The sequence below is a fragment of the Eretmochelys imbricata genome, chromosome 2, assembly GCF_965152235.1.
Source record: "Eretmochelys imbricata isolate rEreImb1 chromosome 2, rEreImb1.hap1, whole genome shotgun sequence".
NCBI lineage: Eukaryota > Metazoa > Chordata > Testudines > Cheloniidae > Eretmochelys > Eretmochelys imbricata.
The window spans coordinates 88270848-88287388 of NC_135573.1; the positions used below are offsets into that span (position 1 = coordinate 88270848).

Below are 16541 nucleotides of genomic sequence, written 5' to 3' on the forward strand. Positions count from 1 at the left end.
GCTGAAAACCTTTATTCTGTCTCTTGTGCTATTTGTTCTGTTCCAAATACTATTATGATAACATAAAAAAAAAATTCTTTTGGTTTGATCACTTCAATAATTTCTGAATGTTGGCAAATAATATAATTTTCACAATTAACCAATTAAAATTAGTAAATTCTAAATGTGTAGTTTGTGGAGAGCTAACTGCAAGCTGCAATGCAAAATCAAATACTGTTGAAAATGTACGTGGGTTTGGTGCCTGATGTGGATTTTCCTCCACTTTTTTTCTGGTCCCTTGCATTGAAGTGTCCTCTCGTGGTAACACGCTGCATTTTCCCTATTGTAGAATCCCTCATTCTCTGCATTGTACGCTGAGTAAATAGTATAAACCTGTTCACGTCTCTTGAATATTTTGGAAGTTGTCAAGTCTGAGCTACAAAGCCCACAACGAAGGGCCAAAGTCTTAGAAGGCCAAGTTCTACAGAAAAGACACAGGTGTTGAGCTACTGGAAATAATCCATGCTAACTTCAGTTTTAATTTGCTCTTTTTTCAGCTTCAAAAAGAAGTGAGCACACGAAAAGGAGACAGCATTCTTTGTGACCAGAAGGAGAGTAACCTTCGTCCATTTTCAACCCAGGGAAACCTTCATGTGCCTCATCCAATGGGGGCAAGGTCCTATTCTGATTCAGATGCCATACAGTTTGACGATCAGTCGCTGTCGAAGCTGAAGGAAAGTGATAGGTGCACTGCCACAGAAAACCTCTTTCTCGATTCACTGTCCCTTGATTCTCCTGATGAATCTGATGAGTCTCGGCCTCAGAGATTGGAACGGGAGAAGTTCTTGACTTGCTTAACTGAAGTATGTTTGTTTTTTCCTATCATGTTTACAATTATACTGTAATCAATATAGCTGTCATGCTATGTGAAGGGGGAGGCTTTATTAGACACTGCTTGCAGTAATTTGGTGGTGAGTTTGATTGAATTTTAATGTTGCCCCTTGTTATGAGCTGACTGGATTGGTGAAGGTCACTGGATATAATTGGAGGTTAGTCTGCCCAGTCTAAAGAAACCAGAAGGCCCGTAAGAATGTCCTGTTCTTTGGGCCAGGGGAATGAGTTGAAGAGTTAGAAATGGATCATTGTTTACTTTTGATTATGCAAGGAATTACAAGGATTTAAAGCTCTTCCTGTTTTAAAAGGGGCAGGAGCTCTATGTTGACAGATGCTCACGTCAAACAATTTCATTTTCAAAAATCATCCTAAAGTGCCACTAAACATCAGTAAAACAGTAAGTGCTATAGAGAGGTAACACTGATTGTTTAGAAAGGATATGAAGGAGTCCTAAGTAATTCTGATCTTTCAAAGTCACTTGCTCTGATACCTCAGCATAACATCCAGGGAGATCCAGAATCTCATAACAAAGGGCAATGAGGACGGAAATGATCAGGACACAATGGATGAAATCCAGGCCCCACTGAAGATGGTAGCAAAACTCCAGTTGACTTCAATAGACCCAGGATTTGACCCAGTGAGATTACCTTATAGCAGGCCAGGATAACATCCCATTAGCCTCCATGGTTTCCATCAGAAACAGTGGGTTCTAGTTACTTTAGGCTGATACAAACCTGCATGCAAAACTACATATTACATTGGTGATAGCTAGGAAACTGTCAGGTGCCACAACTGTGCAGTTTACTATCTCATTTGAAATTACAAATACACCAAAGCATCAAAGAATTAAAATCTTCCTTTTTAGTCTCTTTTTGCATGTTAATTTATATTACAAAACAAATATGCAACAGATCTTGAAAAGACAGGTGCATCATCAACAACAGCTTCTGTATTGTTTGCCATTTTCAAATTGCAGGTTTTGTGACAGACAACTTTCTGCATTCCTGAAAACTCAGATTTGTGTACATAGGTCAGGCAGGTAGACATCTGAATACTGTTTTCAGCATGTAAATGCTGTTTGTGTATACAAATCCATAGCTAACAGCGAACAGAAACTTTCACATCCAAAAATGCAGGCACATATATAGAGACTGCTTTTGCAATTTGGTCATTCAGGAAACATGTTTGTTAGGCAAGCCATGTTTGTTAGGCCCCCTCATTATGTAACTTCAGTTGGGTTTTTTAAGCTTGTGAAAAATTGTGCCAAACCATTTGTTAAAAAATGTAAAGATATTCAAGATGTGATCTCATGCCAGCAATTAAATTGTTGCTTAACAGACCGTAGGAGAATCAGGCTGGTTGGAAGGAACAGGAGAAGGATAAATGATTTAGGAAATATAAGAATATTTTTCTGAAATTTTAAATGCGTGTGTGTGTGTGTGGGAAGGTGCACATGTACACACATACAGTATTTAATTTTCCTTGGTGGGGAAAAATGTAACTATATAGCTGTTGTGGTGGGGTTCCCTGTTTATTTTCTCCAAGTGGCTCATTTCATATGTGCTCAGATTACAAGCACAAGAATATTTTTTCCTATTTCCAGTTCTGTAACCTCAGCACTCAGTTCTGCGAGTCAAGTGGTTTTGGATCCCGGTCCCCATTTTCGCACATCGCTGCCATTAATAAAAGTTCTCCATGTGAAATTAGGCCCTCAGTGACTTTTGTGCAGCCTCCTTGTCTTCAAATTATGCTTTAGTGAAACTTATACAAACTCATTTTCTTCAGCAGGTTTCCTCAGGTGTAGCTGATTGGAGCTTAATAAACAGCTCTGTTGATCATGCACACACAAAAAAGGAATCCATATGACTCTCTCTCTCTCTCTCTCTCTCTCTCTCTCTCTCAGTTGCATTTGCTTTGCAGTACTAACAGCAATAAAAGTCAGTAAAAACTTAGTGCCTGATTCTCCATTCCTTGACCGCAGTGTAAGTGAATGGAGAATCAGGCACCTAGTCCTCAGATACAACTGAGGATGCATACAGGAATCAGATTTGTGGAATCAAAGGGTGCAGTTTTTTGACTAGTCACTTTTAGGAGTAGTATTGTTCTTGGAAAAGTCCTTGTTTTCATGGGGTCAAATTAAAGCCGTTAATACTAAAAGTTTTTTGTTATTGAACTTGTACATTTTTGTTACCTAGCTTGTATTTTGTATAATTGATTAGAAATCTAAATCGTTAAAACAATAGCTCTAGACCAACTGCATCAGGAAAGTATGAGTCTAAAAAAGCTGATTATGGGAATTGTCACTAGGGAATAATTGTTGTAACAGCATCTTAATCCTGTGAGCTATCTGCAGGTATCTCCTTATGAAACGAGAAATAGTCTTCCCACGTATTTAATATAACTAATTTAATGAGTTTTAACTGGTACCATTTGTTAGTGCCTAGAGAATTTATAATGAAATCTTATGTCAAAGGACTACTTTTTTGTCTCTTATCTCAGCACAGCTAGGTCTCTGATATAAAACAGATAAGATCCGAAGAGCAAAGTCACTCATGCAGATGTGATCCAGAACTTGAATTTTTAATTGTGAAGAAAGATCATTGAAAGCTCATTGTTCTTTGTGATAACTTGGACTATAAAAATTCAAGAATGCTTTAGGTTTGGGGTATAATCTCTGATATGAGTGATCCTATTGATTCTAGTGGGAATGACAGCATTCATACATGTATATTAAAGAGAGAATAGCCATACAAATACCCTATCCAGGAAGAAGTATGTCATTTTGAAAAAGGATTTTCAAGAACTTGTGGAACAACCCAGAGACAAATGACAAAATACCCCACAGGTGCAAAATACTGCTATTATGTGCTCTGTAAAGGTTTGGAAATAACTGGTGGTTGTTTTTTTTTCCAGGAAGAAGAAACGCACAAGGGAAATCTTCAAAGGTGAGTAAAGCTGACAGAAAAAGCACCAAACATCTAGCTGATGACATTTTGGGCTTTGCTGCAAGCCCTGAGCAAGGGTAGTATATAGCTTTGCTGCCTTGGAACCAGATTAGTGTATTTACTCAGAAATTAATTTGTCTCACTATGGCCCTACTCTTTCCTAACTGAATAAATTGGTCCAAATTAAGCCCTGGTGTAGGTAGATTTATCTCTGAAGTTAGTGGAGCTGCAGCATACGCCAAATTGAATCTGGCCCTAATCTTGATTAAAAATTCACAACAGATTTTTTTTAACCACTGTAACATTGCTCTATAAATCTCATCACTTTTTAAAATCCTGGGTGGCTCATCTAGTTTGAGTTTGCTCATTGGGCTTGCATAGATAATTATGGTGATTTACATTTTTATATAGTCCCTTTTATCTAGAACAGTCGTTTTCAACCTTTTTTCATTTGTGGACTCCTAAAAAATTTCAAATGGAGGTGCCAGACCCCTTTGGAAATCCTATACATAGTCTGCAGACCCACAGGGGCCCGTGGACCACAGGTTGAAAACCACTGATCTAGAAAGATTCCAGTGTTTTACAATATTCCTTACAGTCAAGCAATAGGAAGATTCAATTAGATGCTTTTAATTGTATAAACTAACAAACTTTATGGAAACCCAAGAATTCTTTGAAATTTCTCATAGTTTTTCTAGCCACTCAGTTTCGCTTTCGTTAAGTTGCAGCATAAGCTGAACTCACCAAACTAGTTAAATGTAACCACCTCTAGGCCTGATCCCACAAGGTGCCACGCACTAGCTGTGAAGTGTTTGCAACCTCAGCTGCCTGTGAGGGCTCACTGGCTTCACTTAAAGTTAAGGATACTCAGCACTTCTCTTTGTATTTTTCTGCTATTTGCAGCCTTAAAAATGTGTGCCATAGTGTTGTAAAGATACATTTTTCATGGCTAATATATATTGAAAACCTGTTCTAAAGCTGCATATTTTAAACCTCTACCAAGCAATAGTACTTGAGAAAATGTTTGCATTATGCAGCAATTCAAAAAGCAATAAAGGGAACTTTTAAAAAACAGATTTTTAATGTGATCTGGTGATATGGATTAATTTTCCCTCTGTTTTAAAGCAGAAATATTTCTATAAGGGTTTTCAATTATTTAATTTATGTTTTATTTTTTTCCCTAGGGCAGTGTCTGTTTCCTCCATGTCAGAATTCCAGCGTTTGATGGATATTTCTCCATTCCTTCCTGAAAAGACCTTGCCTTCATCTAGTAGTAAGGAGGATATAACACCTCCTCTGTCCCCTGATGATCTGAAATACATTGAAGAGTTCAACAAAAACTGGGATTATAGTAACACCAGGATCCATAGTGGGGTTACAGAAAAGCCTGCAGAAGCCTGGGCAGAAAGGACAGAGATTAGGAAAGTAAGAAGTGATTCAACTTCAGATCCATTCCAAGCATCGTCATGGTACCTTACCACCAGTGTTACTATGACAACCAATACCATGACCAGCCCAGAGCCCTGCCAGAAGCAGCCACTGAGGAGTCACGTTGTAACAGAAAAAATGGGGGTCAAGGTCTTTCACAGTCCGCCAGTTCTCCGTAGGCTCGATAACTCAGCGATAGCTGGGAATGGAGGGAAAAAAACGGTTGAGCCTGACTTTTTGTTTTCTGTGACCAAAGCTAAAGGGAATGTGGGGGAGACAAAAGGTGCTTCCTCAGATGTGTTTGGGAGATGGCCCTGTGATCTCACCAAACACCATAAAGATTTTTTGGATAGTGGTCTTCATCCTATTGAGCATCCTATTTGCACTGCTGTGGGTTTTGCCTCATCCTTGCAGACCCTGGAGCTGTCCAAGAACATGAGTGACGATATGAAGGAAGTAGCTTACTCTGTCAGAAATGCAATACGTTCTAACGCTAATTCGGCAGAGCCTCAGTTTAAGGACATAGCTTGTCAAACCAATGGTATAAGAACTACAGGGACACAGACCACCCAGACGATCAGTGTTGGCTTGCAGACAGAAACCTTGCGCAGCATCACCAGCAGTCCACACAAGTGTCTGACACCAAAGGGGGGCTCCACACCAATCTCATCACCATCCAGAAGTTTAAGGAGCAGGCAGGTAGCCCCTGCCATCGAAAAGGTCCAGGCCAAGTTTGAACGCACGTGCTGTTCTCCCAAATATGGATCTCCAAAATTACAAAGAAAAATCCTTCCAAAAACAGATCAGCCAAATAACCGGACTTTACCAGGAACGCCTCAGAAAGGATTCAGTGAGTCTGCTTGGGCTAGATCAACTACTACAAGGGAGAGCCCAGTTCATACCACCATCAATGATGGCCTCTCCAGTTTATTCAATATTATTGACCATACCCCTGTTGTTCAAGAGACCCTCCAAAAATGCAGCAGGTCTAGCAGCCGATCTAGGTCAGCAGAACCCAGATCAGAACTGGGGCCCATGCAGGAAATGTGTACAAGTGCCCGTGGCCGGTCACCCAGTCCTCTCCGTTTGGGCACAGAGATGGAAAAGGAAGAAGAGTCTGAGGCGACAAGTATCAAACAGGATTTATCTGCTCCTCCAGGGTATACGCTTACAGAAAATGCTGCCAGGATCTTGAATAAGAAACTTTTGGAGCATGCCTTAAAGGAAGAGAAAAGGTTAGCTTCACGCAGCCCACCGAGTCTTAGCAATGACAACAGCACAGGAGAAATAGTCAAAGTAGAACCAGGGTCCATTGAGGTAATGAGTTTTTTTTTCCCCTTCTATAATTAATTATTCTTTTCTTTCAGGAAATATCTTATTAGTTCTTTTATTAGTAATTGTTATTATAATTAATTTATTATTATTTTATTTGTATTGTGGTATCTCCTGTAAGCCTCAGTTGCGGACCTGTTGTGCTAGGCATTGTACAAACACATAATAAAAATGTGGTCCCTACCCCAAAAAGTTTACAGTCTAAGTAGATTATGTTTTAAAATATTACTTAAGTAAACGTATGCTTTAAAGAATAAAGCTGACATATGCTAGTGGGTCTCCCCAGAATACCAGGAGTAAGAGTTGCCTATCACACTGGAAAATACAGATGTGCTAGGCCCAGCAGATTTTGAGGGAATGTTAATATTATCTTGGAAGAAAGGGTAATAAAATTTTTGTTCAAGAGTGGGTAATTGGTTTTAACAAGTCAGATGAAGAGAATAGTACATAAATTTGATTTCCCTCCCTCTCCTTCCCACAGGAGTGACTTTACTGTAACTTTTGTGGATAACTCTGAATAAACTTGGCTCTGCTGTGTAGATTCTGTTTGTATATGTAAGTCATTAAATTACACAAAGCTTGGAAATCTACTACTGCAGCCTTGCAAAATTATCGTGAAAATTGATTGGTCAAAGCATAAACCTACCATGACAGTGAAGAAATACCTATTGCTATTTTACTCAGCTGTCTAAAAAATGTACCATTCATAATGTATCCCAGCAGATATGCATAAACATCATGGGTCAGATCTCCAGCTACAGCCAAGGGGAGTGTACAACACAGATCAGGGTAGCGTGCAAAGACAGACTAAAGCTCAATTATTAACTGTTATCTAACATCCCTTGCCACTTTGGGTTCTAACCTGGGTACAGCACTGTCATGTTGGTCAGTGATCTTCTCCTGGTGATGGATAAAAACCAGTGGTCAAGATTCTCTGCCTCACTCTGGCCCCTTTATGTCATTCCAATAGCCAGCGCTCCTCTGCATTCCCAGGTCCTGGAATGCCTTCTTGGGATCATAGGCATCTGGGTGCAATTTAGAGACGCTCTGTGTCTGGTCTAAGTGGTGCAGAGGACTGAACCAGTAGCTGAACTGGCCCCTTGCCAGCCCCAGGGATTAGGGAGTTGCAAATGTGGCATGATGCTCTGGTGGACTGGAGGATCTGTTCCCAGGTCTCCATGCTGCTACTACTAGATTTCTCAGCTGCCTTCTACTCAATGGATCGTGAGACGGTGTTGACATTCTTGTAGTGCCTGGTGAGTCCTGCCCTTAGGTGGCCTCATTCCTTTCTGTTAGAGAGTACCAACAAGGTAGTATTGCATATTTGGTCTTCTGTCCCAAAGGTTTCTCTTTTGGTTTACATCAGGTGTCCATGCTGTCATCGCTCTAGTTCAATGTGTATGTGAGACCATTAGCAGAATTAGTGAGGAGATACTGGCGGAAGTGTTTTCAGTTTGCAGATGACATCCAGTTCTATACCTTTATCTTGTCCAGCCTGAGGTGTGTGTGGTTGAGTGACTTCCTCAGTGTCTGTCTGAGTCTGAGGTATGCATGAGAACTAGCTGGCCAAGACTCGGTCTAGATAAAATGAGATGATTATGGTGGGTTAAGGGAATCAACCAGAGAATTCAACTGAAATTTCGTTGCCCTCCTACTCCTGCCTTATTATGGCTGTTTGTCTTCCTTTGTCGATAGAATTCTGTTATATTAGGTTAGATTCCTGGCTACCATCAAATAGCAGCAGGCAAATAGCTGTGGTCAGGGGTTGTGACCTTTCCCCCCAGACTTGGACTTTGCTTCCATGATTATCACCTTTAGCTAGGACTGCTGGAATGTGATCTACAAGAGCCACATCCATTTGGAAGTGGAAACTGGTGCAGTGGCCCCATTGTTAGGTGGAGTATCTCGCCTCTGAGCATGTGACACCAGTGTTCTGGGACCTGCTTCTTGTTTCTTGGTTTCTGGGTGAAGTTTAAAGTGCTGATGTTGACCTGTTAAAATCCTAATGGCCTGGGTCTTACCTACCCAGAGTGTCCTATCTCCTGTGGCCTCTCTCAGATCATTGAAGGTGCTCAAGCTAGAGGTCCCCTGGGTATATAAAAGAGGGAGCATCTATCAGGGTACTCATCATCAGGGCCCATCTATTTTGGAATTCACTCCTCACCATGGCCCCAAATAGCACCAATTTGTTGACTTTCAGGGCATGCCATAATGCCCATTCTTCTAAAAAGGCATTTAGAGCGGGATGGGGGAGGTGCTGGGGATCTTAGTGGTGGGAGATTTTGTCCTGCAATTTTTCTTTCTGTGACTAGTTGTTTTAAATGAGTGAAGTTTTGCTCTTGTTTTGTTTTTAATAGTTATTGCACATATTTTCAATTGATAGCAGAGCACCTAGATCTTTCATGTCGGTGCCCTTTATGTTTAAATTGAAATAAGTGCGAGAGAGAGAGAGTGTGTGTGTGTGTGGAGAGAGAGACCCACATACAATTTTTGCATTATCTGTAAAAATTGATGGAAGTGTGGTTTGTGCACATACCTCAGAATAAACGAAAGTGGAGAAAGCAGCTTTGCTGTCTTGGACTATCTTGGCTGCTTATATATTTTCTAGTTTATTTGAAAACCAGAAGTATAGTTGATGGATTACTGTTCCCATATTATTTCATTTGTAAAAGTATGCGTTGTACTCTCACAGCTTCATCTCAGCTTTGCCTTCAAGTTATCATTGAAAACTCTGGAATTCCATGTGTACCTTGAAATGTCACAACAAATTTCCAAAGTATATAAAAGCTGAAGTTGTGCCATGTCACCACAAATTGCTGTTGGCAAAAGTAACTAACTTCAAAACATGGACATGGTCTGTGGTGATAGCCATGGTGACAGCCATACCTGATGCGATTTATCAGATAGTCACAATGCTCATGGCAGACGACTGCAGCTCTTTGAAAATTTTCAACACCAAAATTATGCCCATTGACTGACTTGTAGGATGTCAGGCCTCAGAGCCATTCCGGGGGCTATGCCCCTTTTAAGAGCTAGATTGTGTCTTTTACAGCAGAGCGCTGTGCAGGGAGTGGTGCAGAATTACATCGCCTCAGGGGAAGGGGGGTACCAGAGAGACACTGCCTCAGGCAGGTACAATTTCTTCCAGGGCTTCCCCACATGCAGGGGTTGCACAATGTATTCCATCTGCTCCCTCAGTGCACCGGCCTGATGAGGAGGTGAGGCTGTGAGACTGCCTCTTTCCCACCCTTCTATACCCTCTGTTGAGCATCTTTTTCTCCAGGGAAGTGTTAGAAGGAAGCAGCCCCTGGGCTTCCCAGAATGCAGGGCCTGGGGGAGTGCATGGGAGGCTCTCGCACAGCCACAGACAGAGAAGGCCCACTCATGGTCCGGCACTGAGTAAATGTTTGGTTTTGACAGGTGATTAGGTGACAGCTGCACAGGTTACAGCTATAGTGTCCCATCCTCTCCCAGGAACATGTGCTGTTCCCCTGAAGGGGTGACCTTGTGAGCTTCACTCAGATGTGTTAATTTTCCAAAATGGGGTGCGGTTTTAAAGAGACGTGTTTGTGGAACGTTGATTTGTTGTTGGAAATGAAGCTGTAAATATGTTTAGGATCTGAATATGCCTTGGGTCACTTATGGATTACACTGTCCACATATGTCGGAGCCTCACCTAGAAGGCAGGCTATGCTGAGTGAAATGCCCTGTCAGTGCTGCTGCTGCCAGCACCTCACTGTGCAGGATTTTTGCGGAGTCTCTTCTGTACTTATCTCTTTCCAGCCAGTAGCAGTGACCATCACACCAAAGAGAACAGCCCCTTCTTTGTAGTCATGGCATGATACATTAATTACTCCTGGGGACATTCTGTGCTAAAAAAATAAAAATTCTGTGCACAATATCTTAAAATTATGCAAAATTATGCAAATTGTATTAGTCAAAATAACACTACATGATCACACCAGTTTCAATTATTTTGGTAATTTATTTCAAAATACCTGTCAGCAAGTATGTCTGTAACAATACAGACACACACAAAAATTCCCCCAAGATTAGAGAGTTAAAGAAACCCCTATGACAGCCCAGTCCCTGTTTCTCTGCCTGATGCTTGGTCCCAGGCTTGCATGGAGTTTCCTGCGCGCCGCTGTCTGCTTCCCTCAGGGTGTGCTGGGAATTGCCGCTGCCAGGAACACCCTCTATCTCCCCCCAGCCCATCCCAGCAGTGTCTTCTATATGTAATCTGGGCTCTGCTGGGTCCAGCGGTCCCTAGTGGCGGCCAGCAGCACTGCAGCCCATTTCTGTGGGAGAAAGGAAATTCTGCACGCACAATGTTCATTTCTGCAAAATTCGGCATTGCACAGTGGTGCAGAATTTCCCCAGGAGTAATTAATGACTTTAAAACCTGCATGGAGCACCAGTTGGCAGCTTTTTTTTCTTTGAACTTCTGGATGTTCCAGTTATTTCCTTTTACATTTCTGCTGAAACTACGGAATTTATTTTCAGTATCTAGATACACACAATGGTAATAGCTCTGTTTGCATTCTAACTTGCTCAGAGCTGCTTACAAGCAAATTCATATCCACCAGATTTGGCCTACCAGTGCCTTATCCTGCTAATTCACTAAACCACTATGGTAGTAGGCAATTGTGGGGTTTATAAACATTGCCATTGATAACTTTAGCAGGCTAGACACAAAAAAGTGACATGAAGATTCCTTTTCTGAGCCTGGCAGGTACTTAGAGCATTACACAAGTTACACTATCATACTGAAGTGGCTGAAGAAGAGAAAATATTCGTGGAAGGCATATCCAGCAAGAAACTTAGTCTTTCCACTCTGTTCTTAATGGCTGAATAATTGCTGAACATACTCAGCTGAATCACTCAGGAACTGGGAGGAGGGAAGATGGTGTCAGAGTAAAGTGCTTTATCTTCAGCTGAGCCTCCCTTTTACTGTCATTGTTAAATGCACTAAGAAGGAAGGGTGAAGCAAATATCTATCAAAGGCTTATATGGCTTCAGAGTAACATAAAACATCAGTGGGTTTTTCTTTGTTATGAATTTACAGATATTCTTTCACTTAAAACCAAACAAAGCTAAAAACAACCCTGCAGTATTCCTCCTTCATGGTAACATTGTTTTCTCTGACCTAAATATGAATTGGCAAAGGATAGCATATATCTTTCTCTACTTAGAAGGAAATACTTGGATTCTTTAATGCTATGTCCATTTCTAACACAGTGCAAGGTTGGTTGGTTTGTTCTCTAAATTTGATTGTTAGTGTCTTTTCTCTTAGCCCTCCCATGAAATCTGATAACATGGTAACATGATATGAACAGGTAGTGACGTCTGCAGGGCCGACTCTAGGCACCAGCGGCACTTTTCAAGTGGCGGCACTCTGGCCCTTTTCTTTTTTTTTTTTTTTTTTTTTTTGCACTTGGGGCGGCAAAAAACCTAGAGCCGGCCCTGGACGTCTGATGAGCTCTTCCTTGCTGAGTATAAATCTTCACTTAAAAAAAAAACCCTGTCCAACCTATTTGCTTTCTTTTTTTCTTTTTCTTTTTTCTTTTTTTCTATCCTGTCCAGAACCAAACTGTCTTACTAACTGCCCCCTGGGGACTCTAACCCTGCCTGCCTCACTGCTGTAAGTTCTTTCTACCTTGTTTCCACAACTGTCTGAAAGCTTTAGTTTTGAAACTTTGAGCTAGTGGAGATAGGTAAGTAGCAATAAAAACAACAATACTTGAGGTAGCCAAGAACGTCCAATAACAGCTGATTCCTATACAGTTCTTCCCTTGAAATGTTTCTTTCTGACTTGGAATAGAACACTTTAAAGATTGGCCTATTCTGCCTTCTGCCATCATTATGTTGGACATGAACATTGATAGCTCCCATTAGCTTCCTTGAGATTTAAAGGGACACTGTCAGGTCAAATTTAGCCCAAAATTTAAATTCTGTGAAAATTTAAGTTTTTACAAAACCTAGGACCAATATAAATGTATCCATAATTCCCTCCCTTCCCCCATCCCCCTCCGCCCTGATTTCCAGTGGAAACAATTTTCTAACAAATACTCACAATCCTGCAGTGTTTTCAACAATCTAAAAGTGAAACTGACTAGAAACAAAAATTTGAAATTATATAGCCCATTTTTATGATCTAAGCTTAGAAACATGAACAATCAATGATCACAATAAATAACCAAGAGGAAATGTCATTTTTATAGCTGCATTTTAATGATCTATGGTAGTTGCATGACATTTTGATTGTTAAAAGTAATATTTTGGCAGTGTCCTTTTAATTCTTTAATTTCCTTCCTGCATTCTAAGAGCATAGACCTATCATTAGGATTAATGTGCATGTAATCATGACTCCTAGAAAAGATTCATTTTGCAGCCAACACATTAAAAGACTGTGCTGCCAGTTACCTGTGTGCCCTGAAGCACCAGGGCTTGCTTGTGCAACGTGTGTTGCGCTGTAGGTGTGTATATCACTGATAAGAATGAGGAGGACTTAACCATGCCTTTCTGTCAAAGCTGACCAACATCTGTGGCTATATTACATAGTTAACCAAAATTGTTTACCACTGCTATAATTTTGACTCCCTTTCAGTTTGCTAAAAGCAAACAAAGCTAGAAAACTGTAATTAAAAGCTGCTCTTTCAATAGAGTCCAAGATACAAGCCCAGAAAAACACAGCCTCAGCTCATCCTGTTGTGCCTCCTGTAGGTATTAGTGCACAGAGGGACTTCTGTTAGCAAGTGTCAGTACAGTGCGACATACTGTGTGTTCCCTTAGGCACAACAGGATAAGGTGAAGTAGGGACACAGAGACAGTATCCTTACTAGTTCTGATTTATACTTCAATCTTAATGTTGTTTTAACAGAGTGTTGTTTTTAAGTTTATAGTACAAATGTTTGTCTGCAGGTGATCGTAGGGTTCTTTGCTAACCAGGACTTATGTCATTCACAGTATAGAACTGCTCTCCAGAAATGCTGAGGGCATCTCAATAGAACATGATCTTAAACAGTAATGTGGTGTTACTGATCACCCTTTTAGCTGCCTATTGTGTAAAGGCTAGGGGTTGGCCCTTCCCAGAGGCTTGCTGAGCTCTGGTGATACTCTGCTCCACAACCTACATATGTATATGCCGCACACACAGGCAGTTTGATGTCCTCTGGCTCTCTTGTTCTACAACATTCATCTTCCTTCCCATTTTATTGTCCGAGATACTTCTGTACTACATCATCTTGCTCAATCACTGCGTATCATATCATGATACCTAATTCAATATTTCGTAGTCACTTTCCTCTCTCTCTCCATACATTGCATGGCATAATATTAAATTTTTTACTTCCTAATGTATTGCTCTACTGGTTTGGCTCATCGTTTTTTGGCTCATCATTCCTTAGCATCATTTGATTTATAAGTTCTGCCTTCATATTTTGCCAGTTTGTCTTCAGATTTTATTATTGTAACTTGCACATAACTCTTTCAGCCTGTAGAGTGATCTCTCTTCAGTGTATACATTTCTACATGTTGACAAACTCGGCTGATTTGCTTTTATAGTTTCCAAGCTATTCAATAAGCCTTAGAAATTCAAGATTTTTGCTTTGGTAGCACAAGGCAGCCATGCTTCATGTAATCAGTCAACTTGCTATAATGGGCATGCAAACCGTGCATGAAATCTATCCGTTCTGTGGGAGAAGTCTATCAATATTAGAAGTAATTGTCAACATTTAAATATAAATAGGGTGCCAGTGTGAAAAATCACCAGTGCTGTTTGTCTCTAATTACACATAAGGCCTACAGATCCTGCTGCAGTGAGAAGATGATGTAGTGAATTAAATTTTCAGACCTGCAAATTTTTATCCTTTTTTTTGATGGTGGATATCCACCTTTAACCTACAGTACCACTGAATTCCTGTAGCTCAGGCTCAGTCAGCTGGCAACAAGGATTGATACGTTATAGATATTTGTTCAAATTCTTAGGCAAGCCTCCTCTTTAATGTAGTTGAAAGCAGTAACTAGTCCCATCTCAGTACTCTCCAGCTAAGCAAGTCTTTCCTGCATTTCAGTCTGACCTCTGAAGCAGAGGAATGTGCCTGTTTTCAACTCACTTGCAAATTCAATACCTGGCACTTTGCTACCAGTTTAGCATTTTGAAGCAATGTGATGGATAGTGGGGTTTATTGAATTATCATGCAAATATACCTTTCGGTGGTTCTTTGTAGCCCAAGGAATATTAGCAAATGGAAGTTTGTCAGCTGCTTCAGTTCATCAAAACCTTCTCTCTTTCCTTTTCTGTTCCATCAGTCACAGACGTAAATGTAGATATTTTTGTGTGTAGAAAAGTATGCTCCTTGGTTTTGTTCCCTCTCACAAGATGCTTAGTTATAATCTGTTTTTTGTTTTTTTGCACATGTAAATGGGCCGTATACGAGTCACTAATATTTTTTCCATCTGTTTGCTGCAAAGGAACTACCTTGTTCCGCACTAGCTCCGTCCCTAGAATCCTGCTTCTCCCGGCCAGAGAGACCAGCAAATCGGCGCCCACCTTCAAGATGGGCTTCACATTCCCCTACTGCCTCACAATCTCAGTCAACTGGAGATTTGACTTCCTCTGAGGAATATGGAAGCAAGGAACTGCAGATGGAGAACCCAAACCAGTGATGCAAGCCTGCATGAATTATCAAGGGAAGAATTCACTGTAATTTGCATTTTAGCACCATCACCATGGCCCGTCTTTCTCAACAAAGAGAGATCTAGTTGTTGAGGTCAAAGAATGTTTTCAAGCTCAACTGCTGAATGTCCAACCTGTGAAACAGCGATGTTTCTAGAATGAAACAGTTAATGTGCCTGTAATAACTTAATTTTTTCATAGCTCAGAAAACTATTTTTGTCTCCATCTTTTCTACATACAGTCTATTAACAAAAAAGGTAAAATGATATAAATATAAAGAATAAGATTTAAAATAAAATGTACATTTTTAAGGGAAACTGAATGCACTCTCTCTCCCCCAGTACTGACTGCCTTTTTATTATATTTGCACTGTTGTGTTTTTTATTTTGTTTGTGGGGGGGGGTAATTGGTTTTTTTGAGGGTTTTTTTGTTTTGTTTTCCTCATGTAAAACTAGGGTATTTTTAAAGTTAATTTTATTCTATTTTAATGTCAGTGTCACCAATTTTAAAAGAGGAAGGTTCTTAGGCATGCTTCATATTGTCAGAAGCAGTAAATTTTAAGTAGTGAAAGCCATTAAGGTAGTTGACTAGAATTGAATTAAATAAACTGGAGTGGAATACAGGTAAACACACCACATTTAAGAGAGAAAAGAACGCCTCAGAAAGTCTTGTGAAGTTAGCTGTATAATACACATACAATACTTGCCTTGCATGCCTTTGGGTTCCTAGCACTTTAGTGCATGTACATACTGTTGCTCTACTTGTACCATCACATAAATGTGAGTCAATCCGTTTCACTGTAATATTGTTGTGAAATTACCTGTACTGTACTTTTATTGTTGGTATTCTTGAATTGACGATACAAAAAAGAAGTTTTTAAATTATTGTTAACAGTTCAGCTGGCTAGGTACAGTGTTTACTGAGAACTTTCTTTGTTTTGGAGAAACATTGAGAACTCTGGGCATACTAAATTGTAATTGGTCTTGTTTGAGTCTGTCTGAGACCATGTGAAGTGGAAATAAAACCCTCAGTATTTACAAACCGCTAGAGTGCTTCCAAATGTTTGTTTCTGATCTGGGATTCTCTATGTGCATTCAGCTGAGAATGCTTCCTTCTTCTACAAAAGGAAAGCAGCAAAAGTTTGTTTAAAGAATTGAGATATTGACATACATACACACTCTGGGCCTGATTCAATGCCCAATGGAAAGGCCTCCCTCACAGACTTCAGTGGGCATTGGATCAGGCCTGCATGCAAATATGATAAAACCAATTTAGAGGATTTCTAG

General features: G+C 40.3%; 1 protein-coding gene across 1 annotated transcript in view; it reads left to right on the forward strand.

The window, feature by feature from the left end:
• The window catches only part of MTCL1 (microtubule crosslinking factor 1), a 186271-nt gene extending 170058 nt beyond the window's left edge, over positions 1-16213 (forward strand). The window contains exons 12-15 of the mRNA XM_077809063.1: positions 537-842; positions 3787-3818; positions 5003-6563; positions 15051-16213. Coding sequence (XP_077665189.1) covers positions 537-842; positions 3787-3818; positions 5003-6563; positions 15051-15245 — 2094 coding nt within the window. The 3' untranslated portion in view covers positions 15246-16213. The remainder of the gene's footprint in view (positions 1-536; positions 843-3786; positions 3819-5002; positions 6564-15050) is intronic.
• The last annotated feature ends 328 nt before the right edge of the window (positions 16214-16541 follow it).